Source organism: Nyctereutes procyonoides, unplaced genomic scaffold, assembly GCF_905146905.1.
Source record: "Nyctereutes procyonoides isolate TBG_1078 unplaced genomic scaffold, NYPRO_anot_genome, whole genome shotgun sequence".
NCBI classification, from domain to species: Eukaryota; Metazoa; Chordata; class Mammalia; order Carnivora; family Canidae; genus Nyctereutes; species Nyctereutes procyonoides.
In genome coordinates, this window is record NW_026575047.1 from 7938233 (window position 1) to 7961978 (window position 23746).

General features: G+C 41.4%; 1 protein-coding gene across 3 annotated transcripts in view; it reads left to right on the forward strand.

Annotated features, from left to right (window-relative positions):
* The first annotated feature begins 14673 nt into the window (after nt 1-14673).
* TBC1D19 (TBC1 domain family member 19) overlaps nt 14674-23746 on the forward strand; it is a 144440-nt gene continuing 135367 nt past the window's right edge. For 2 of the 3 annotated variants that reach the window (XM_055326526.1, XM_055326527.1), the window contains exon 1: nt 14674-14862. In XM_055326526.1, coding sequence (XP_055182501.1) covers nt 14764-14862 — 99 coding nt within the window. In that variant the 5' untranslated portion in view covers nt 14674-14763. The remainder of the gene's footprint in view (nt 14863-23746) is intronic. The other variant, XM_055326528.1, reaches the window with a different exon arrangement.

The following is a 23746-nucleotide window of genomic DNA, read 5'->3' on the forward strand; positions in this document are numbered from 1 at the left end:
AAATATTCACAGATGATGTGTGAGCTGCTAAGAGTTTGATTTTTCCATTTAGCTCTCTTTTGTTTTGCTTGGCCTTAAGAGGAAGGAAAATGTGTAACTGAGTGATAAAGTCAATAAAATCTGAATTGGCTGTTTGTTTTATGTTTTCCTTGTTAAGTATTTCCATTTTGTGCTTAAAATTCAGAAGCTCATCTTAAAGAGCAAAGGTTATATTCAAGATTAACATCAAAGAATTTCTGGGAAAATTGACTGAGAAACCGATCCCAGTCCTCTGGTCCTGGGAGGAACTGTTCTTTCTGAGAAAAGACTGATGAGTCATGCTGGTTGTAGAAGTTTGTAATCTGCCATGAAAATTGGGCATTTACGATTCAAAGATTTCCTTGGCTGCATCTACACTGAATCATCTGGAAGAATATTGGAAAAAACCAAAACACACAAAAAAGCCACATAGTCAATTATCTGGGTATTTTGGTTACATAATGACAAACATATAGCTGTTTGCAAGGTATTAGATGAATGTCTGAGGCTCTCTGTCCCCAGGTTTTTATTTAAATTCTAGTTGGTTCACATAAGTGTAATATTTGTTTCAGGTGTACAATACAGTGATTCAACACTTCCATACATCACCAGTGCTCATCACAAGTTCACTCCTTAATCCCCATCACCTGTTTAACCCATCTGCCTACCCACCTCCCCTCTGGGAACCATCAGTTTGTTCTCTTTACTTAAGTCCATTTCTTGGTTTTCCTCTTTCCCCCCATACTTCACCATGTTCATTTGTTTTATTTTTTTAAAATCTACATATGAATTGAAAGCATACGGTATTTGTCTTTCTCTGACTGACTTATTTCGATTCACATCATGCTCTCTAGCCTGAGATTTTTATCATCCAGATTTACAGTAATGGACACAGTCAAATTCAAACCTGTATTAGCATCAAGGAGATATTCGTTTCTACCTGAAATATAATTGGAAATTTAAGACACAGATTTTGACTATTACTAGCTTAATGAAAGAACATGGCTTCATTGAGTGTGCGATACAAAACCCATATGCTCAAAAATTCTTTGAAAGAAAAATATCATGTAAGAGGATGGACCAAAGTGATCCAGTGCAACTTTGTAATCAGAAGCCAGCATGCTGTTGGCTTAATGTGCTGTATTTTAAATATACATGGTCAATAAGACAATTGTTGGAGACAATTCAGTAAAGTGGCAGGGTCTCCGGAATGCTAAGCCCTGAGTTCTCCCAATTACTAATAAGGAAGAACATGCACACATAACTCCCAGTTTCAAGGATTCACGCTCATCTAAGAGCTCCGTGAAGAAATCCCTGGTACCTAGAAAACAGGAGAAAAAACAGGATATTGTACTGAAAAGCAAGGATACACAAAAGCAGGATATTGTACCGAATGAGGGAGGCCAGTTCTTAGCCACAGCTTTTCATCAGTTTTCAGAAGCTTTACTGCTCACAGCTACCAAACATCTAACCACTAACAGCTTGGGCTTACTTTCCTTTGGTTTTCACTTCTTCACACAGGCTATAATGACCTTTAAGTGTGTATTAATTATTTGGATGATGACTATAACTTGACATCAATGGCTAAGAACCCGGGGTCAGCCTTGTCAAATGTCACCGCCTCTGAGATGCCTTCCCTGACCACCCAGTCCACATATCAGATGCCTCTGCCCATCACAATGTTTCGTTTTTTTGGAAACAATCATGATTATCTAAAATTATCCTTTATTTTCTTTTTAAATTTGGTTACATGATTACAGTCCATTTCCTCCATGGAATGTGAGCATTGTTAAGTCAGTTTTCCTGATGATCTAGTTCATTGCTGGATCTCCGGTGTCTAGAATGGAGCCTGACATATGAGAGACATGAAACAAATATCTGTTAAATGAGTATCTGAAAACTGAAAGCAGATGGCCTTAATTATATCTTTTTCTTTCCTTTGGAATGAAAACTAATTTCCAAGTTGCTGTGCAAAGGAGGAGGTTCTCTAAGACCAATGGAGAAATTGGAAACAGGAATGACTAAAGAATAAGACTAAATAAAACAGAGACAGATGATTGAAAAATAAGGAATAAAGTGAGATGACTTTTATTATTAAATAATTTAAATGATTTTATGGGTAAAAATTCAAAAGAAGGCAAAAAGATCAAAAAGCAGAAATAAATTTGGCAAAAAATAAAAAGGTAAGGTATTAGGTGGAAGGTTTGAACTGCAGGGCTGGGATGCTCCCTGTGGTGATCCTCAGGGATGAGAATGCTGGATGAATCAGAAAGAGAATCCGGGTTCTTGACAACATAAAAAAACCAGTGTCTGGAGACAGCCCAGATTCAAATCCTGGAAAGTCTAGACAATTCTGAGATGAGGCTTAAAGGGAATAAACACATAAAGATCTTAGCACTGAACCTGCTTCATAGTGAGTGTTCACAACTGTCACCTTTTATTTTGTATTTTAAATCAGTCAACAGGGTGCTAATGAGCAAAACTGTCTTACTGCCCTTCCTGTAGCCCATCAGCCACCAAGTTGCTCCTGAAGTCAAAGGAGTAGAGATATGTACAGCAAATCAGCAACCTCCTACATGCAACATTTTGTGCCATCCTTTCCGATTATTGTTGCGCATTGGAGTTTGCACTTGAACTCTACCTCTGGAACAGAAAAGGAGAATTAATATGCACAAGGATTCTAGTTATAAGCTCTGTACAGACATATGCAACCCATCCTCTAAGGCTCACCTCCATCCTGTGCTGTATTTTTACCATAATCTCTACCTACTTCTCTTATGACTCTTAACACCTGCTGTTGTGTTCACAACTTTTTCTCTTAGAGGAAATTCTTCCAAGGAAGAGGTCTGAGCTGTGTCCTCTCATCCCCAATTCAGTTGAAGCCCTTACTCCTAGTATGACTGTATTTGGAAATAGGGCCTCTAAGAAGCAATTAAGATTAAATGAAGTCATAAGGGTGAGGCCCTAACCCAATAGGGCTGGTGTCTTTATAAGAAGAGGAAGAAACACCAGAGATGCACACTTAGAGTAGAAAGGCCAGGTGATGACACAGCCATCTAGAAGCCAAGGAAGAAAGCAACCAAACATGTCAATGCCTTGATCTTGGACTTCAAGCATCCAGAAACACCCAACAAAGAGTTATTTAAGGTATTAACAAAGGTGTTATTTAAGGTACCCAGTCTGGTATTTTGGTATCTTGTTATGGCAGCCTTAGCCAACTAATATATTTATATAATGGAATTGGAAGTTTGGCACTCAGCAGCCCTTCCACCTTCCAGAGTGTCTTCCTGTACTGTAGAGGCCAGAGAATTGCAAATATTCTCTCCAGTCTCAAATGTAAATTAGCTTCACTGATTAGATGCCCTCAAGGGAAATTTAGAAGGTGGAAGTGAAGTGGAGCCATCTTCAGGCTGCTGTGGGTGTTGCTGGGACAAGCACAGTCCTGGAATGCTGGGTTGCTGTGTAGCAGCGTGCTAGCTAGTGTCCAGTCCTAGTTTGAAGGAGGTTGTGAGGCAGTTATTGTGGTGATCAAGGTAGACTCTTGATTGCCAGATGGCAGCTAAGGCAGTGTATCCTCAAACTCAACAGTTCCTGAACAGGATAGTCTCCTTTTTCTTGCTTCTCCCTCTCCCCTCTGCTCCTCTAAAAGAAGAAGGAGGAGGAAGTGGACCCGCGGGAGAGAGAGAATCTTAAGATCTTAAACAGACTCTACACCCAGGGCGGAGCCTGACATGGAGCTTGATCTCACAACCTTGAGATCATGACCTGAGCCAAATCAAAAGTCGGATGCTTAACCAACTGAGGTATCCAGGTGACCCAACAGTGACTCTTCTTATTCTCATTCTGACCTCATGAAGTAGAAAGTAGTATTATCCCCATTTTTTAGATGAAAAAACTGAGGCATAGAGGGCCTTAGAAAAGTACCCAAGATAACACAGTTAGTAAGTAAATCTTAGTATCTAAATCTAAGGACCAATGGACTTAGACCTTGACCCCCAAGCTCATGACCGCTATATTCTGCTTGAATTCTCTTCTCTTGGAAGGGCCTAAAGATGAATCCCATTTAAATTTAAATCAGATTCCTCCAAATAATTTTTAAAAACTTAACAGTATCTCAGTCTTGGGGCACATGGATGGTGACCAACTCTTGATTTTGGCTCAAGTCATGATCTCAGGGTTGTGAGATTGAGCCCCAAATTGGGCTCTATGATCAGAAGGGAGTCTGCTTGAGAGTCTCCCTCTGCCCCCTTCCCCCTCCCCTCCAGCTCACACTGTCTGTGTCTCAGTCTTTCTCTCAAATAAATAAATAAATAAATCCTAAAACAACAACAACAACAAAAACACCTCACAATATCCCATTCTCTGATCAGGTCATTTAGTTACTAAAGAAAAGTATTGGACTAACAAAAATCTTTCTAGTGAAATAAATCTCTAGGGTAGATGCCAACAAACTTGAAAGTTTAATAAAACCTATTTAAATCAAGCAATAGCTTGAAGGAATAATTGCTCTCAGATTCAAAGCTAATAATTCCCTGAATATTATTATTATCTTTGAAGTGAAGAATAGCCAACTGACCCTTAGGTGCCTCCATTTATTATTAGAGAAACATACATTTTCAAGAAGAATAGATCAAAATAGTATTATTTAGCTGCAGAGTCCTACATTCCATTTTTCTTACTAATCATGTTTCTTACATTTCCAAGATTGCATCTCTAAGATTTAATAAAATCTTATTATTCTTTTAATGTGTAGAAATTAATAATGTAGGGGAAGATATTGGAAGATGCTCAGAGGAACTTCTTATAGATATGTGCAGAAATGCACAATGAATAAAAGGAAATATAATCCCCTTTTAAACTTTGTAAACTCTTTAGTCAATAGAAGTTCTCAAATTTAAATTTATCATTATTAAGAGAGAGGATTTCTGAAAACTTCTGAAGTTGTCATTTTTATCATTAGCCGGGCTTGCAAGACAAAAATGAGACCTAAACATTTTTTTTAAATATTTTATTTATTTATTCATGATAGACATAGAGAGAGACAGAGGCAGAGACACAGGCAGAGGGAGAAGCAGGCTCCATGCCGGAAGCCCGACGTGGGATTCGATCCCGGGACTCCAGGATCATGCCCTGGGCCAAAGGCAGGCGCCAAACTGCTGAGCCACCCAGGGATCCCCAAGACCTAAACATTTTTGAGGCAAAAATCACCTTCTTTTATCCCGGAGAGGAAATGGGATGTATTAGAAGCTGGGTTCAAATCCAAGCTCTGTTATGAACTTCATTGTACGTTTTGACAAGGTATCTAACATTCAAGTCTTGTGGGGTTTTTTTTTTAAGTCTCATTTTCTTAATCTGTAAAACTTAGAGAAAATAACCCCTACCTTATAAGGTGTTACAAGGATTAAATTAGTTAATATTGTTTTTTTTCCCTCCATGTGGAATCTCTGCAGCTATGGAGAAGAAAGAAAAAGAGAGAAAGAGAGAGACAGAGAAAGAGGGAGGGAGGGAAGGAAAGAAAAGCAAGGAAGAAAGGAAGAAATACAGAAGAGAATGACAACAACAAACCATAGACACCAAAAATAAACATTCTGGAATCATAAGAAAACATGAGCTGAATTATTAGAAAATTTGGGTGTGAACTTAGTGCTTTGCCTCCATCTTGTTTTGTGATGTGGAGCAACTCTCTTAATTTTACTCTTGGAAAGAACAAATTTCACTCTTGTCAAAAGGAAATTAATTTTTGGACTTCCCAGGTTTGTTCTAATTCTGCAGTCTGTGTTGCAGGGATAGAAAAAGTAATTCTTAAAATTTTTAAAAACTTTTACATCTTTACTCATATACTGAATACCTTAAAATGTGCTCTTCGAACATCCGCATTTCCTATCTGCTTTGTTTATTTGTCTTGTTAAGTGAAGTTGTCCCAGCACATGAGTCATTTGAGATGGAAACATTGATCTGATGTAATGTGTCAAGGATATTCTTTTAATATCTAAACATTCTGGAAACATCTTAAGTCACACACACACACACACACACACACACACACACACACAGGAGATCTGACTAAAACATTACTGGTGAATCATAACCTTCTTTCCCTTGCCCCTCGGGACTGAAGTTTGATTTTGCCACTTTCCCTTTCCGTTAGCAGAAGTGCTATTTGACGTATTTCATGTTTAGTTCTACGAATTAAATTTTATATTGTTTTGGGACTCTGGAGAGAATATCACATCTGCGGCCCACCAGAATGGACCACTCTGGACCCACATGACAGCCAAGGGGTACTCTATTAAGGGTCCTGGACCAGCTCAAGAGGCCAACCCCTGAGAGTGGAGTCCAACTGAGCAGGAACAAACCAGGAATAGCAGAATAAGGCAGCAGGGTAAAGGGCCAAAGTGCCCTATAAAACAGAAAGTCAAAACGGAAGTGTGGTAGAGTCAGGATATTAAGGAGACAATGAGAGGTCAAAGTAGAATAGGACTCTGAGGATGCATATGTGACCAGGACAAGGGCTTTTAAAGATGGGTACCTCTTATGAGGGTTAATTTTATATGTTAACCTGGCTAGGCTATGGTGCCCAGTTGTTTGGTCAAACGCTAATCTAGATATTTCTGTGAATGTTTTTGGTAGATATGGTTAGCATCTACAATAGTTGACTTTAAGTAAAGCAGATTGCTCTCCATAATATGGGCCTCACTCAATCAGTTGAAGAACTTAATTAAGAGCAAAAATTGGGGTTTTCCTGGAGAAGAAGAAATTCTGCCTTAAGACTCTCACTTAGAAAGCCTGAGTCTCTAGCGTGCTCCCTTGTGGATGCTGGACTCAAGATATCAGCTCTTACCTAAATTTCCAGCTTGATGACCTGCCCTATAGATTTCACATTTTCCAGTTCCCACAATCATGTGAATCAATCTCTTAAAATAAATCTATCTCTATCTCTTACTGGTTCTGTTCTTCTGGAGAATCCTACTGATCATACCTCTGCTGTCATTCTTCTCTAATGCAAAAATGTAAAGTTTGGAAGGCTCTGCTGGGCTGGAAGTTTGGGGTTAAAGCTGGAAGACTCCAGTCAAGAAGTTTCAACTGGAGAAAATTAGAAATCATCATTCTTTTTCTTTGACCACTTAAGAAGTACCTGCTACCTTCCAGGCACTACTTTAGGTACTAGATGTAGATTAGGTTCCCCCAGAGAAGACTCTGAAATAAAAATTTGAGTGGTCATAGGGTACTGGGGTGGGGGTGACCTTAGCAAACATATGTAGTAGAGTGGGGAAGTGAGTCAGGGAAGGGGAGATAAAGTGGTGTGTTAATGAGTAGGGTACAACTGTGGGCTGTGTGGTTCAATACTGCCGAGATTTCTGGGACAGCATGTGGTGGGGGGCATTCAGCTGTGTGCCAGGGAGTATGCTGACACCAAGGCTACACATGGTGCATTAATTATCTAGATGTGGCAGTATTTAAAACACTTTTATATTGAAATAAACCAAAGCATATTTTGGAATACACCTATCATGTCATGAATTTTTTAGATAAAGCATAAGAACTCAAGGATATTCGAGCTGAAAAACATTGCTTTATTGTAGTCTTTGTCTTTTGTTCTCTCTCTTCTCTGCATCAAATGTTTAATTCAATTTCCCATTTTTTGAGTCATGCTGTAAGTTTATTTACAAACATATCAAGTATGTTGAACTCAAGAGTTTGATCCATTTGTCAAAGAAATTGCATTTCTTAAAATATTCTTCTTCTCATCCAGCTCATGGATTAACTCAAACATTCTTATTTCTTAAGTAGTTGGTGTCTTATTATAAAAATGGATGCAGCAAACCCAGATCCAAGTACCCAGTCATCATAATTAGTAACCGCCACTTATTTTCACTGAAAGTGCCAAATTCTTCCCTAGTCCCTCCTCATAGTGGCGCCTGTGGACAGCAGAGGTTACGAACCTCTGGGTGCTCTGTCTCAACATGGTGCTGGTGGAAGTTCTGTGAAAGGCACCAAGACTCAAGATGGAAGAAATGGTGGCACCACACCGAGTTCTCCTTTCCCCTTTTGAGTTCCCCATTTGAAAGGCCTCTCCTTGCCAAGAAACCCACTTTGTTCTAGGGTCCATGGCTTTGCTCTTTGCAATGCCCAGAGCTTGTCTCAGGCTTAAGTCCTGGTTACAGACCTGTCAGTCACTTCTCTAGGACCCCTCCTCTTAACAGGCATTTGCAGTGGAGCTGCTGGTTATGCACTAGAGTTCCACACTCTGTTCCTCACTGGCTCTCCTCACTAAGCTTGTTAACAGACAATTTTTGGTCTCCCTTCTAGGTCTATCACTTAAGCCTAATTCTCTGCATGCATCTCTATGGACAATTTTTCCTTCCCTAATGGACAGAGACAGGCCCTACTGTGACCTCCAATTTGCTCTCAAGTACTTAGTATTGTGTCTGTTCTATCTATCTATCTATCTATCTATCTATCTATCTATCTATCTATCTATCATCTATCTATTTTATCTATCTTGCATGTACATGTTACTATGCCTTCAAAAAAAAAAAACTGGAAAGAAAAAAAAGATGGCAGGAGTATGTAAGTTTCCTAGGAGGCAATGGAGGAAGGGTAGTACCAAACAAAGAATAATTAAAAAAGAAACATCTTGGAATGTAAGTCTGTGTGTGTGTGTGTGTGTGTGTGTGGTGCAGTTTGGCTGGGGGAGGTGAGAAAGCAGAGCTATGATTAGAGAACTGAGGAGAAAATGAGTCAAGTAGATCCTGCTCTACTGTGTTACCTGAAACCTAGAGTGTCTGAAAAAACTAGGCCATCCATCACTTTGCAACAGTAAGCCTTTTTGTTCCAAGCAGTACAGATTGTATTAGAGAATAGGTTTTCTTTCTTTCTTTCTTTCTTTCTTTCTTTCTTTCTTTCTTTCTTTCTTTCTTTCTTTCTTTTTCTTTTTCTTTCTTTTTTTTTAGAATAGGTTATTTCCCCTGCCCACTTCTGCTTGTACCATCTGAGAGAATAACTTAGAATTCCGGCAGAGTGACTTCTAGATACAGGAGGCCTTCACCAAAGTTATTAATGGACAGGGTGTTTTCGTCACAAGTCATCAATTTTTGTCTTTTTTTAAAAAATAATAATACTTGCAAATATTCTGTTGTCACATAATCTTTTACTAATAGATCTTATTTTGCAAATGGGTCAACCTTATTTATTTTTAGCTTTTAGAATGTCACGTGATACTAAGAAAATGCCACATCAATGAGTACTATAATTTAGATTCTGGATTCTGAACTTCACACAAGCAACTCTGTGGATGATAAATGATCTGGATATTGCCCAACTCCAGTTTATTTGTGGTCTGATTGGCCTGAATGTCAGTCAGGAATGCTCACCTATGAGCGTTCATATCATGATGCCAACCTGACACTGGAGTTGTTTTGGACAATATGGTAGAATCAATAAGCCATTCTTCTTCATCTTTCTCCCAGGATTGAGAAGAAAATACCAGATCATTTCTTGCCACTGTCTTGTGGCTAGAGGTGGTCAGGCGACACAGCTTTGGGCAATAAAATGCACTGGAAAGTCTTCTTGGAGGCTTCTTAAAGAAAGAATCTTTCCTCAAAAAAAAAAAAAAAAAAGAAGTAAAAGTCATTGAGTCTTTTATTTTGTCCCCTTCCTGCCTCCCTTTGTAGGCAGCAGTAGAAGAATGTCATATTTAGAACTGCAGCAGCCACCTTAAGACAGTAAGCTGAATGGTGAAGGCCAACATGCTAAGGAGGCCAGAATGGAAAAGAAGGAAGGAGCTTCAATTTTGATGATGTTGTGGAGGTGTTAAATCAGCCTTTGTACCCTCCTTTGGACCTATTGGTAATAATAAATATCCTCTGATTTAAACCACTGTTACTTGGATTTTTCCCAGGAGTTTTATGTTTAACATGAAACCAACACAGTCCCTGAGATTGTTCATGGAAACAATAGCCCAATCTTCTCCCTTTATGCATAACTGCCTGGGGCCAGAGACAGGAAAGATGGAGAAATGGAGTATAGTGGAGGGCAGAAAAAATATTCCTCTTCCATTCTCAGTTCTTTGGTTGGCCTAATGATTAAACTAATATAAGATAGATTAATAGGAGAAAAACAAACAAAATTTCATGGATAGGGGAGCCCCCAACTAGATGCGAAGACTCAAAGGTCAACTAGTCAATTGAGGCTTATTTAACAGCCTGAGCTAAGGAAAGGTGTAGGTGTTTGGGGATACAAAGGAGAGAATACCATTCACAGGAAGGCAAAGATGTTTAGGAAGCAAAGGTTGCCTTCTTATGCAGATGAAATTCTTAGGGAAAATGATATCTTTGGTAATAGCTCTCTTCCTGGTATCCATCCCCTTTCCTATATAATTTAAGCAATTGAGGGATGCCTGGGTGGCTGAATGGTTGAGGCTTTACCTCAGGGTATGATCGCAGGGTCTGGGGATCGGATCGAATCCCCCACATTGGGCTCCCTGCAGGGAGCCTGCTTCTCCCTCTGCCTGTGTCTCTGCCACTCTCTCTGTGTCTCTCATGAATAAATAAATAAAATCTTAAAAAAATGTAAGCAGTTGAGTAAAGAACTTTTCCTGAATCTGTTGGGTTTTAAATGCCTTTAGCTCAAAGTAATCATTATGCCAAAGAGACATATATTGGGGTAGCAAAATCTGTTCCCCTCCAATAGCATGGTCTGATATTCAGCTTGGGCTCAGAAAGGACATCTGACCACCTTGTAAAGAGAGGTGGCAAGCAGAACCATAAGGGACTTTGTTCTTGAGGGGTTTTGCGAGCCTTTGGGATTCAAGCATCTCTGGGTTTTTGTGAATATGAAAAAGCAGCACCCTGGACAGTAGCTGTGAGGCCTCAGATATCACCAGAGCAGGCAAAGCAGATCACAACCACATTTGCTCCTCAGCACAGTCGTGCCACTTCCTGAGGACTCTCAGAAGTAACAGGAAGAGACTTTGATGAGGAGCCTGAGGTCCTGTGCTGGCAAATGGGGGCTAACTATCCAGGGACAGGTCACCCGTATCACAATGGATTCGTTTGTTCCCAAAGACAAGGAGGCCTATGCCATTGGTGGTACACACAACGTACAAAGTACTTCTTATTTATTTTAAGTAAACTCATGACAACATACAGTTCAACCTATTCTTCAGATACAGCGTGCTAACAGCAGCGTCTCCTGAAACAACAGTTGAACCTGTTGTAGATTGTAGAGTTTATGCAAACCTAAGTTTTGTGTGAGCTCACAGGGTGTTTTTGATGTGGTCCTCATCTTTGTTCATGTGAGGCCCCTGGTCAGTGCTTTTCCCCCCACCCTCTCACCCACAGTGAAATCTGACACAATATTATATATAAAATAAATCAAAGCAGAGCAGATCCGAGAAAGGCAAGATTCAGCCCAGAACCTTACGCATGTTGGCCCAGAGGTGCCTTGCTTTGAATTTGAGAGGATTTGGAGGAGAATGTTCCTTGAACTTATTTTTACTTTTGTTTCTGTTTGTGTAGTTTCAGCTACTCAGATGAGATTGGGTTTTATTTTTTTTTATTTTTTGAGATTGGGTTTTAAATTCCTTTTGCTATTCATCTGTTAGGTGGGGTCATGGTTCACTCTAAAATATCAGAAATGGAGCGTTTCCCCAGTTCCCGCCCATTCTGAGTAGAATAAGGATTTCCAACGCAAAGTTCTCCTTGTGAGATGGAGATGGAACTCTGCACCTTTTGTTTCTTATACGACAATGACTTTATTCTTTTGAAAAGATTGTATTTAGGGGATCCCTGGGTGGCTCAGCGGTTTAGCGCCACCTTCGGCCCAGGGCGTGATCCAGGAGTCCTGGGAAGGAGTCCCACATCTGGCTCCCTGCGTGGAGCCTGCTTCTCCCTCTGCCTGGGTCTCCGCCACTCTCTGTGTGTACAAGATTGTATTTATTTATTCATGAGAGACACACAGAGGCGGAGACCCAGGCAGAGGGAGAAGCATGCTCCACACAGGGAGCCCGATGCGGGACTCGATCCCAGACCCCAGGATCATCATCTGAGCCAAAGGTAGATGCTCAACCACTGAGCCACCCAGGTGCCCCTGGGACAATGACTTTAGAGTAATAAAATTTCCAAATATACAGGTGGAAGTCTAAAGAAGCCCATCTACCATCTCTTTGTATACTGGTTTCACTATTCCTTTGAGACTGAGATTTCTTAGGAAAAAGAAATTTCCTCACTTTTTCTGTATTCCTTGCCTTTCTTCACACAGAGCAGGTGTTCTGAAAAGTTTTGCTAAATTGAATTGGAAAAAGAGAACAGAGGGCATTCTAACATTGAATTATAACATAACACACCTGCTTCTATGTGTGTAAGAAACAAATCTTTAATATTAGGATTCAGAATTTTTATTTTTGCTTGGGCATGTCTTCAGAATCAAATATAAACTTCCTAATTGTTGCTGTAAGACTGCAAATTGTTTTCTCCTTAGAAAAAGCTTTTAAAGCCTCTACCTATGGAAAAAAAAAATTGTGCTGGCCACATTCACACACGTTGCTACATTTATTTACTTTCCATTCCCTTGTCAATAGCATTGGACATTATTTTTATTTATTTATCACAATTTTAATATTTCATTTATTCATATTTTAAAATATTTAACACAAGGCACATCTGTCCTCAGAGTGTCCCCTCCGGTCAGTATTTTAACCTCTTGTTACAGATGAGAAAGCTGAAACTCTGACAGGGGAAGGGTCCCAAGGCTACATAGCAGAACAGGAGGTAGGCCATTTTGACTCCAGGTACCATGGCTTTCTTCCACTCAACAGTTTCATTTTCTTTCCTCCCTACACTTTATGACCATTCTCAACTTCAGCATTCTTATCTCTTGAGTTATTAACCACTTTCACCCTGCCAATCTCAAAAGAACTCTCTCCCTAGTTTTCCTTTTTATTGTTCAAAGTGATGCTTGTCCTGGAGATTCATGGATGGTTGGGGTGTTGGGATGCAGAGGCTGTAAAGGGTTGAGATTTACTCATCTGCAAATTGGAGAAATTCCGAATTGTAGGGGGAATGCTTTGTAGTGAAACTACATGTTTTGTGTAATGTTATTAATTGCCTTTAATTACCTTTTTCCTCCTGCCTGCCTCTTTCCAAAGTTGTTTTTAATAAATAAGCATGACCAAATGGGTTATTTGGAATCTGTATTTACCATTGCAATACTCTGAACAGTGGTATCATGAATGCCAGGGTGTTGTGCATGGGTGCCAAAGGTCCAGTCCTTTAGAATTTCTGTATGTACCTGCTTTAGTCCTTTGGTGTGCATCACAATCTCCTTGGAACTTGCCAGAAATCAGATTAGCAGGCCCTACAAGGGGCCTATTGAATCAGAGAATGTGATTCAACCTTACCTTAAAGTTCAAGGTAGTCAGGGCGGGGTAGTTTTTTGCAGTAATCTTGGTCTGTTTTCTTGGGATCTTAGCTTCGCTTTGCTTAAAACATCTGCACACACACATCTGAAATTAATTCTTGATCATTTTGGTGAGGTTATTCTAATGCGTATAATATTCCACAGGGATCTTTCTAGCTGCCTCTGGGAAATGCCATTCAAATAGCTAAATCTGCTTCTTCTGGTTCTACTAAAAGCCTTCGATCCGTTTTTCTTTGAAGGCAAGAACCATGTTTTGTTGTTGTTTTAAAGATTTTGTTTATTCATTCATGAGACACAGAGAGAAAGAGAGAGAGAGAGAGAGAGAGGCAGAGGGAGAAGCAGGGGAGCCTGCTGCGGGACAACCTGAGTGAGCCAAGGGCAGATGGATGCTCAGCCACAAGAACCGGGTCTCATTTACCTCTGTGCCCACGCAGCTTCTTGTATGCAGATGCTCAAGAAGTTGAAAGCTCCATGACTTTTGGAGAAATCGCTGAATCAATGAATGCACCGAAGAGGAGGCGTCTAGGCCGGCCCCCCGCCCGGTGCACTGGGACGATGGGGTCCTGCTGGAACCGCCGGCCCATCCACAAATCCTCCCTGGTTTAGCTTGTAGCTGCTCGACGGGAAGACGGTGTCGATGCATCCTCGCCCCAGGATCCCGGAGACCAGGGACGGGAGGAGCGGAAAGAAAATGAACGGCTGATCCCCGCCCCCCACCCCCCGCCAGCCCCCTACCCCGTGGTTCCCGCGGCCCGGGAACCCGCGCTTCTGCGGCGGCCGCACCAGCGCAGCCTGCAAGGCCCGAGCCCCAGCCCCAGCCCCAGCCCGAGCGCGAGCGCCGCCGCGGCGTTTCCCCGCCCAGCCGCGAGCACCGGCCCAGCGACCGCGGGGACCCGCGGGCGGCCGACGAGCCTCGGGGCTCACGAGACACCGGAAGCCCGCGACCTCCGAGCTCCCGGGGCACCAGGGGCCGCGCAGCCTGCCGCGAGAGCCCCCTCTCGGGGCCATCTAGACGCGCGCCAGGGCGGGAACAGCGCGATGAAAAGCTACCACCTCCCTCCGCCCCCGCCCCCGCGACAGGTCTTTTTTTTTTTTTTTTTCCCTTTTTCTTTTTCTTTTTTCCCCCCTCCCCGCCCAGCGGAACGCAGGCGCTGGCCCCCTCGGCGGCCGCGGGGGGGGAGCAGAGAGGAACGGACCGACGGCCCGGCGGTTGCCTGGCAACGCCCGCTGCGGCAGCGCCGGCGGCAGGAGGGCGCGGAGAGGCGGCCGCGAGCCGGAGCCCCGAGCCGGCCTGTCCCCGCGGCCCGGCGGGCTAGGGCCGGGGCGATGCTGCAGGAGGAGTCGGACCTGTCTCTCGTGATCGCGCAGATAGTGCAGAAGCTCAAGGGCTCCACTCTGTACGCTCAGCTGGAACGGCAGGCCTGGGTGAGTGCGGCCGGGCGGGGCGGCGGGCGGCGGGCGGGGCGGGCGGGGCGGGCGGCCTCCCCGCCGCGCTCCTCGGCCTCGCGCCGGGGGTCCTGGCTTTTCCGGGGAGGGTGCGGCGCAGCGCGCGTCTGCAGGCCGGAGGCGCCGAGGCCCTTCCCGGGCGCTGAGGCTGCGAGCTGCTGGAGCCCCGGCGGCCACGGGCTTGGGCCGCGCCCTGCCCCCCCCCGCCCCCCCCCCCCGGGCCTCGTCCTCTCGGTGGCTTCGGACCCCCAGCTGCCTCTTTTCTTTTTTCTTTTTTTTCTTTTCTTTTCTTTTCTTTTTTTCTCTTTTCTTTCTTTTCTTTTCGTCCTCCGAGCCCCCTGCAGAGACCTCTTCCTCATTCTCTCCATCCGGTTCCCGGCGTATCCTCTGATGTGCTCGGGCCCTTGGATGCCGAGGTTGACCAGGAGGCCTTGCCGTCCCGTGTGCGAACGGCCCAGAGATGGGGTCGCGCAGGGCCGCGACTGTGTCTGGTTTGGGTCACTTGGCTCAGTGCCCTTGGGCGGTCTCCCTGGTTCTGTCCCTTTGTTAACCGCTGAGTAGTATTTCGTGTTTGGATGTGCCGCGGCCTGGTCATCCGCCGGTGCGCTGGTTGCTGGGCATCTTCGGTTGCGGTCATGGGTGGTCAGAGCCCACGAATGCAGCGGGCATATACATTTTGTTTGCATATACATTTTTTTAGAATATTTTATTTATTTATTCATGAGAGAGAGAGAGAGGCAGAGACACAGGCCGAGGGAGAAGCAGGCTCCCTGCAGGGAGCCCGACGTGGGATTCGATCCTGGGACCCCAGGGTCACGCCCTGGGCCAAAGGCAGATGCTAAGCCGCTGAGCCCCCCAGGGATCCCGGGCATACACATTTTGATAGAGGTTTTTGCTTGCACGTTTGTTTTCTCTTGGGTAAATAATCTAGGAGCGGAATTGCTGAGTTGCAGTGTAAGTGTATGTTTCGTTCTATGAGAACCTGCTGGACTTTCCCAGCGTATGATTGTGCTTTTTTTTTTTTTTCCTTTTTCTTTTTTTAAAGATTTTATCTATTTATTCATGAGAGAGGCAGAGGCAGGAGAAGGGGGAGAAGCAGGTGCCTCGCGGGGAGCCTGATGCAGGGACTCGATCCGGGGACCCTGGGGTCACGACCTGAGCCGAAGGCAGATGCTCCACCGCTGAGCCCCACAGGTGCCCCGATTCTGCATTTTCACCAGCAGTTATGAGAGTTTCGGTTGCTCCGCATCCTTGTTAGTACTTGATGTCAGTTTTTTTTTTAATTTTATTTATTTATTCATGGGAGATAGAGAGGCGGAGACACAGGCAGAGGGAGAAGCAGGCTCCATGCAGGAAGCCCAATGTGGGACTCGATTCCAGGTCTCTAGGATCACACCTTAGGCCGAAGGTGACACTAAACCGCTGAGCCACCAGGGCTGCCCGATGTCAGTTTTTATTAATTAAAAGATTTTATTTATTTATTCATGAGCAATACAGAAAGAGAGGCAGAGACACAGGCAGAGGGAGATGCAGGCTCCATGCAGGGAGCCTGATGCGGGACTGGACCCCAGGACCCCGGGATCACGACCTAAACCCAAGGCAAACCCTTAGCCACCCAGCCACCCAGGCGCCCCTAGTTAACGTCATATATTAATTACATTCCTCTGGTAGGAGCATAATGATATCCCATCATGGCTTTGATTACATTTTCTTTTTGACTAATGATACCAGGTATCTTACCATAGGTTAATATCTTCTTTGATCAAGTAGTTTGTGTAAATACTTTGCCTATTAAAAAATTGTGTTTGTTCTCCTATAGTTGGATTATAAGGACTCTTTATATATGACAGAAATCTTTGATCAGATACACGTCTTGCAAATATTTTCTGCCAGTCTGAGGCTTATCTTTCCATTTCCTTAACTGGATCTTTCAAAGAGCAAACTTTTTTTATTTTGATGACAATTTTTAAAAATCAGTTTCTTCTTTTATGATTTGTATTTTTTTTGCCCTACCTGTGAAGCTGAGTCTAACGCAGAGCCTCAAAAATTTTCTCCTATGTTTGGTTCTAGAAGTTTTATAGTCATAGCTTTTACATATAGATCTGCGATTCATTTTGTGTCAGTATTTTTGATATAGATAGATAGATGTCCAATACCACACTTATTTCCAGTACCTGTTGATTGACATACCTATCTATCCTTTCTCCACTAATTGCATTGGCACCTTTGTTGAAAACTGATTTAGGACACACACACACAAACACACACGATTCTTTCTGAGTTTTTGTCCTGTTCCACTGATCTATTTGTTTTGATTTTTGTAAACTTATAGTAAGTGTTGAAATCAGATAGTTTCCCAACTTTGTTCCTCTTTTTCAAAATTGTTTTGGCTATTCTAGAGCCTTTACTTTTCTCTATAAAGCTTAGAGTCATCTTGTAAATTACTACAAAGAGTTTGCTGGGATTTCGATTGGGATTATATTGAATATGTAGGCCAATTTTGGGAGAATTGATATGTAAACAGTATTGAGTAGTCTGCCTATGATATTTTACCTCTATTTCTATTTATTTTGTCTCAACGGTGTTTGATAGTTTAGTATACGAATCTTGCACTTACTTTGTTTAGATTTTCCCTTAAATACTTATTTTTTTGATGCCATTATAAATGCCAATTTTGTTCTTATTTCATTTTCCAGTTTGTTGTTAGTATGCAGAAATATAATTGATTTTCGTATATTTACCTTGTATCCTGTGATCTCACTAAACTTATAAATTATAGTAGCACGTTTTGTAGATTGCATAGGATTTTCCAAGTACATATGTCCTACGTGAATAAAGACAGTTTTACTTTTTCCTTCCAATTTGTATTTCTCCCCTCCCCTCCCCTCCCCTCCCCTCCCCTCCCCTCCCCTCCCCTTCCCTTCCCTTTTGCCTTGTTGCACTGGCTAGAACCTCCACTGCAGTGGTGTATAGATAGATGTATTCTGTTAGGTCGAGGAAACTCTCTTTCTTTTATTCCTCATTTTTTGAGAGTTTTATTATGAATGGATGTTGAATTTTGTTAGATACTTTCCTTGTATCCTTAGAGATACTCATGTGATTTTTTTCTTTTTTAAATGTGTTGATATGGCAAATGATACTGACTGGTTTTGAATGTTGAACCAATTTTGCATTCCTGAGATAAATTCCACGTGGTTTTGATACATCATCCTTTATATATATATATATATATATATGTTTCTTGATCTGCTAGTATTTTGTTGAAGATTTTGTGAATATTTTCATGAAGAAAATTGGCTTGTAGTTTTTTTTTTAAGATTTTATTTATTCATAGAGACAGAGAGAGAGAGAGAGAGAGAGAGAGAGAGACAGACAGGCAGAGGGAGAAGCAGGCTCCATGCAGGGAGCCTGACGCAGGACCTGATCCCAGGTCTCCAGGATCACGCCCTGGACTGAAGGCAGCGCTAAACCCCTGAGCCACTGGGCTGCCCAGCTCGTAGTTTTATTTTCACATCTCTGTCTAATTTTGTTATCAGGTAATGCTGACCTCATAAATTGGGTTGGAAAGTGTTTCCTCTTTCCTATTTTCTGGAAGAATTTGTATAGAATTAACATTATTTTTTTCTTACATATTTGGTAGAATTTCCAGTAAGGTCACTGGGGCCTGGCGTTTTCTAGGTATGAACATATTCTGTATTAAAAACTTAAGTAAAAAATATATGCAGGGCTCTTCAGGTTATTTATCTTGTTGAATGTTCCATGTGCATTTGAAAAGAATGAGCATTCTGCTCTTGATATTCTACAAATGTCGACTGGGTCAGGTAGACTGGCAGTTTTGTTCAAGGGAGTGTGGAGGTGTACCGCATATGGAAACTTCAGTCAGTATAGCTGGGGATCAAGCTGGGCCTGAGTTTTATTACCGTCATTAGCTTCATTGTCCCACAGGCTTCAAATTTGGTGGGCTCCTGTAACTTTGTGCTTAGGAAGGGCCCCGGAATACTGGAAGGTTTTTCTCAGTGTTAGTTCTGCATCCTGTGCTTTCACTGGCCTCTGCTTGCCTGTGCCACAGGCAGGTCTCTCTCCATGCTCTGCTCTTGCCCTCAGAAGTTGAAATGTCATTGTTACTCAGTCCTAAGCTCATGGTAGGCACGGGCATTCTCTGTTCTGTCTCAGTCCATGTGCCTTGGGAGTAGGTCTTTCTCAGTGTTCTTTCCTCTTCTCCCCTTGGCAACCAAACTGCCTTGGATCTGTGGCTGATAATGGGTGAAGGAGATTCCGGACCTTTGCTAGTGCTGGCTCACCTCTGCTTTGTACTGGTGTAGGACCCTGGACCCAGGGAAGTTTTTTTTTTTTTTTTTTTTTAAAAACCTTCCCATGAGGAAAATCATTTTTGCATCTATCTCACCCTAGAAACAATTAATTATTGCCTTGTCTTCAGAATGAAATGTTTTCTGAGCTTTCCCTCAGGGGTTTAAGGCCTTTTCCTCAAATGAATGGAAAGTTTAGGCAAGATAGCATGTTTTTTTATGCCTGTCCTGGAGTGGCAGCTTGTCTCCTCTTGTGCACCTGTGCCACAAAAGGAGCCTTTCTGCAGTTCTTTGCACCCATTCTTTTGGGTGGGCACCTGTTAGAGATCCATGGAAAGAGCATGAAAGTAGTACAAATTCTCCTTGTGTTTTGAGCTTCTAGTTGTTCTAAAGTTATTTCTTCCTGAGATACCTGGAAGAATTTTCCAATAAAGTCCGTGTCTTAGATTTTCTTTTGGCAAGGTTTTATTTGTTTGTTTGTCTTTAAATTAGCAGACTTTAACTTTTCAGGATAGTTTTAGGCTTACAGCAAAATTGAGCAGAAGATACGGAGTTCCGATATATTCCCTTGCACACAATTTTCCCTATTATTAACATCTGGTATTAGTGTGGTACTTTTTACAATTGGTGAGCCAATATTGATACATAATTATTAAATAAAATCCATAGTTTACATCAGGATTCACTTTTTGTGTTGTACAGTTCTAATGGTTTTGACAGATGTATAATGTCATATATTCAGTATTTCTGTTCCTTATAGAATAGTTGCACTGCCCCCCAAATCCTCTGTGCCTTATCTACTCATCCCTCCCTCTTTTCCTCCCAAGCACCTGGCAACCACAGACTTTTCTCTCTATGGTTTCACCTTGAAGAATGTCATATATATATTTGGACTTATGCAGTATGTAGTAGCATTTTCTTTTTCTTTTTTTTAAAGATTTTATTTATTTATTCATGACAGACACAGAACGAGAGAGAGAGAGAGAGAGAGAGGCAGATATAGGCAGAGGGAGAAGCAGGCTCCATGCAGGGAGCCCGACGTGGGACTCGATCCCGGGTCTCCAGGATCACGCCCCACTAATCCTCCGTTAATGTAATAGTTACATGTTTTTTGTTGGTCTTTAAATAGCTACCCTAGAGGTTATAATTAATAGTCTGATATAAATATAGTCTTATATAAATGATCACATTTACTATTTCCCTGTTATGTAATGCTAGAACTTAGAACACTTTTACTCATTAATGTCTTTTTCCTTTTTTTTAAATTTTTTTAAAAATTCTTATTTATTTATGATAGTCACAGAGAGAGAAAGAGAGAGGCAGAGACATAGGCAGAGGGAGAAGCAGGCTCCATGCACCAGGAGCCCGATGTGGGATTTGATCCTGGGTCTCCAGGATCGCGCCCTGAGCCAAAGGCAGGCACCAAACCGCTGCGCCACCCAGGGATCCCCTGTCTTTTTCCTTTTGTTATTTTAGCCTTTTATGTGTAGTTTAAATCCCTCAAGACATGGCTATTATTGTTTTGTAGCATCAATATTCAGTCTGTATTTACTCATTTTTAATTACATTTTTATCCTTTCTTGCTCATTTACTTCTATGTTTCTTTTTTTTTTATTTTTTTTTTAAATTTTTATTTATTTATGATAGTCACAGAGAGAGAGAGAGGCAGAGACACAGGCAGAGGGAGAAGCAGGCTCCATGCACCGGGAGCCCGACGTGGGATTCGATCCTGGGTCTCCAGGATCGCGCCCTGGGCCAAAGGCAGGCGCCAAACCGCTGCGCCACCCAGGGATCCCTACTTCTATGTTTCTATATTTACTTCAGGATTATTTTTCTTCCAGAATAAGAACTCTTTTTAGTATTTTTTTTTTTAAGTGCAAGTTTCCTAGGATGAATTCCCCAGTTTTATTTGTCTGATTATGTCTTTATTTCATCTTCATTTTTGAAGGATTTTTTTTTAAACATTTCAAAGTTGGAAATAATTTTTTTTCAGCACATTGAGACACTTTATTGCCTTTTGGCATCTTTGTTTTCTGTTATGAAATCAGCCATTAGTCTTTTTGTTGTCCACTGAATGTATGCCCCCCCCCACCTTTACCTTGTCTGCTTTTAACATTTCTTCCTTTTTTAAAAATTTATTTATTTATTTTTAAAGATTTTATTTATTTATTCATGAGACACACATACACAGAGAGAGAGAGAGAGAGGGGGGCAGAGACACAGGCAGAGGGAGAAGCAGGCTCCATCAGGGAGCCCAATGTGGGACTCAGTCCCAGATCCTGGAATCACGCCCTGAGCCGAAGGCAGGCACCCAACTGCTGAGCCACCCAGGAATCCTTTAACATTTCTTTCTGTCTTTGGTGTTTAGTAGTTTTGTTAAGATGTGCTTTGGTGTGTTTTTGTTAGTTGTTTGTTTTATTTATTATTTGTTGTTTGTATTATTGTTGTTATTTGTATTATTATTATTTAATTTATCCTGATTTGAGTTTGTGGGGCTTCTTAAATCTGGAGTTGATACCTTTTACCAGTTTTGGAAAATTCTTGGCCATTGTTTGTTCCAGTATTTTCTGTTGTTGTCGTTCTAGTATTTTTTTCTGCCACATTTTTCTCTCTCCTCTCTTTCTGAGACTCCAATTTATACATGTTAGACATTTTACTGAATCCCATATATCTCCAATACTCTTTTTCTGTGTTTTCTATTATTTTTTTCTCTGCATCAATGTAGATATTTCTTTTGACCTTCCAATTCACTAATCCTGTTTTAGGCTATTTCCTATCTCCTGGTAATCCATGTATTACACTATTCACATAGTGTACTTTTCAATTCAAAAATTTCCAGATGGTTCTTTTTAATTGATTTAATTCTTGGATAAAATTATCTGCTTTTCATCTATTTTGTCCATTTATTTGTCTTTTTCAAAAAACATAACACGTCATTATTTTAAAGTCCTTGTTAGTTAACACCAATATCTGGATCACATGTAGATCTGTGTCTTTGCTGTTATTTGTTCTCTTAGCTTTTGTTTATCTGATTTTTGCTATCAGCATGACTAGTAAATTTTTATTTGATGCTAGACATTGTGTATGAAAAACTGTAAAGCCGCTAGGTGATATCTTACTTTATGTAGGGGTTCCCTCTTCACTGAGAAGATAAGTCTTTTGACAGGTCACTATAATCCAGTTAGGGAATGTTCTGGATTGAGGCTGAGTTTAGCCTCTTAAGCTCAATTTTCCTTTGGTTCTTTCCTGGCTCTCCAGGGTTTTCAACTAATAATTTGATGTATTCTAGAGGTCCTTTTTGTCTTGGGTCCCACACTCTTATGTTTTTTTTGTCAGACTTCTTAAAACAAGAACTTTTTACAGGTTTCCTGCTTAGACTTTTAGCTTTCCACTCCACAGAATCCTAGTATTCAGAGAATTTCTTGAGGACAAAAACAGTCAAGTGCTTAAGACCTCCAAGTCTCTGCCAAAGCTCTCCTATTTCTCTGTCTACTTTTTGTAGCCCTGCTTTGTGCTGGGTTTGTATTGATTCTCTGCCTCTTCCTGTGCTCAGAATAATGATCCCAGGGAAGACATGGCTATAGATACCAGTTCATCTCTCAAGACCTTTCCCTTTCTGTTACTGTAGTTTTTGTTCTCTCAGCAACTCTCTTCTACCTTCAGATAGTTGATTTTTTTTCCTCCTTGGCTCTACTTGTTTTTCTATGCAGAGGTGCTGATCAGCCACCAGGTCCTCCATCAACCTGGAAATGTTAGTCCCATTTTGTGAGGACTGAAGAAGATAATATGCCTGGCACATTTTAAGTGCTCAGTAATATGGAAGCCTGAGTATTCCTTAAAAGTCCAAACAAGATTGCTTAGAGCCCTCAAAGCTTCTTATGGCCCTTAGAAAAATGGTCAAGATCCTTGATCATGCCTATGAAGCTTGGTGATACTTACTGTTCTTCAGTCTACGTCTACTCTTTCAGCCAAGACAATTTAAGCTTTGTTAAGTCTTCCATAACCTCCCAGTTTAGTGGCTCGTAGTACCTGGAATTTCTTTCTTTCTTTCTTTTTAAATAATATTTATCATACCTGTATTTATTTTTTAAACATTTGCTTTGTCCATTAAAGTATAAGTTTCATGAAGGCAGGAAAGGAGTATGTCTTCTTGTTCTGCTGTATTCTACACCTAGCAAATAAAAGATTAAACACCTATGAATAATATAACCTTCTTTGGAGATTACTGCCCTGAGGAATTATTTTTGTTGCTTTCTATTTTGAACTACACTCACATTAATAAATATGATTATTTATTTGATTATTCAACAGTATTTATTGAGCATTTAGTGTATGTCGGGCACAACTCTACTCCCAGGGGAAACAATTGTGAATAAAATAAAGTTCTGCCATCATTGAGAGACGATAGCATCACAAATAAATATAGGCCCACAATCCCTTACCTAAAACCTGGGGGCCAGGTATGTTTTGGAATTCAGATTTTTTTTTCAAGTTTTAGAAGGGTAATTCAGGCATTTTCTGTTATTTAATATCCCTACTATGGTCTTGTAGCAACT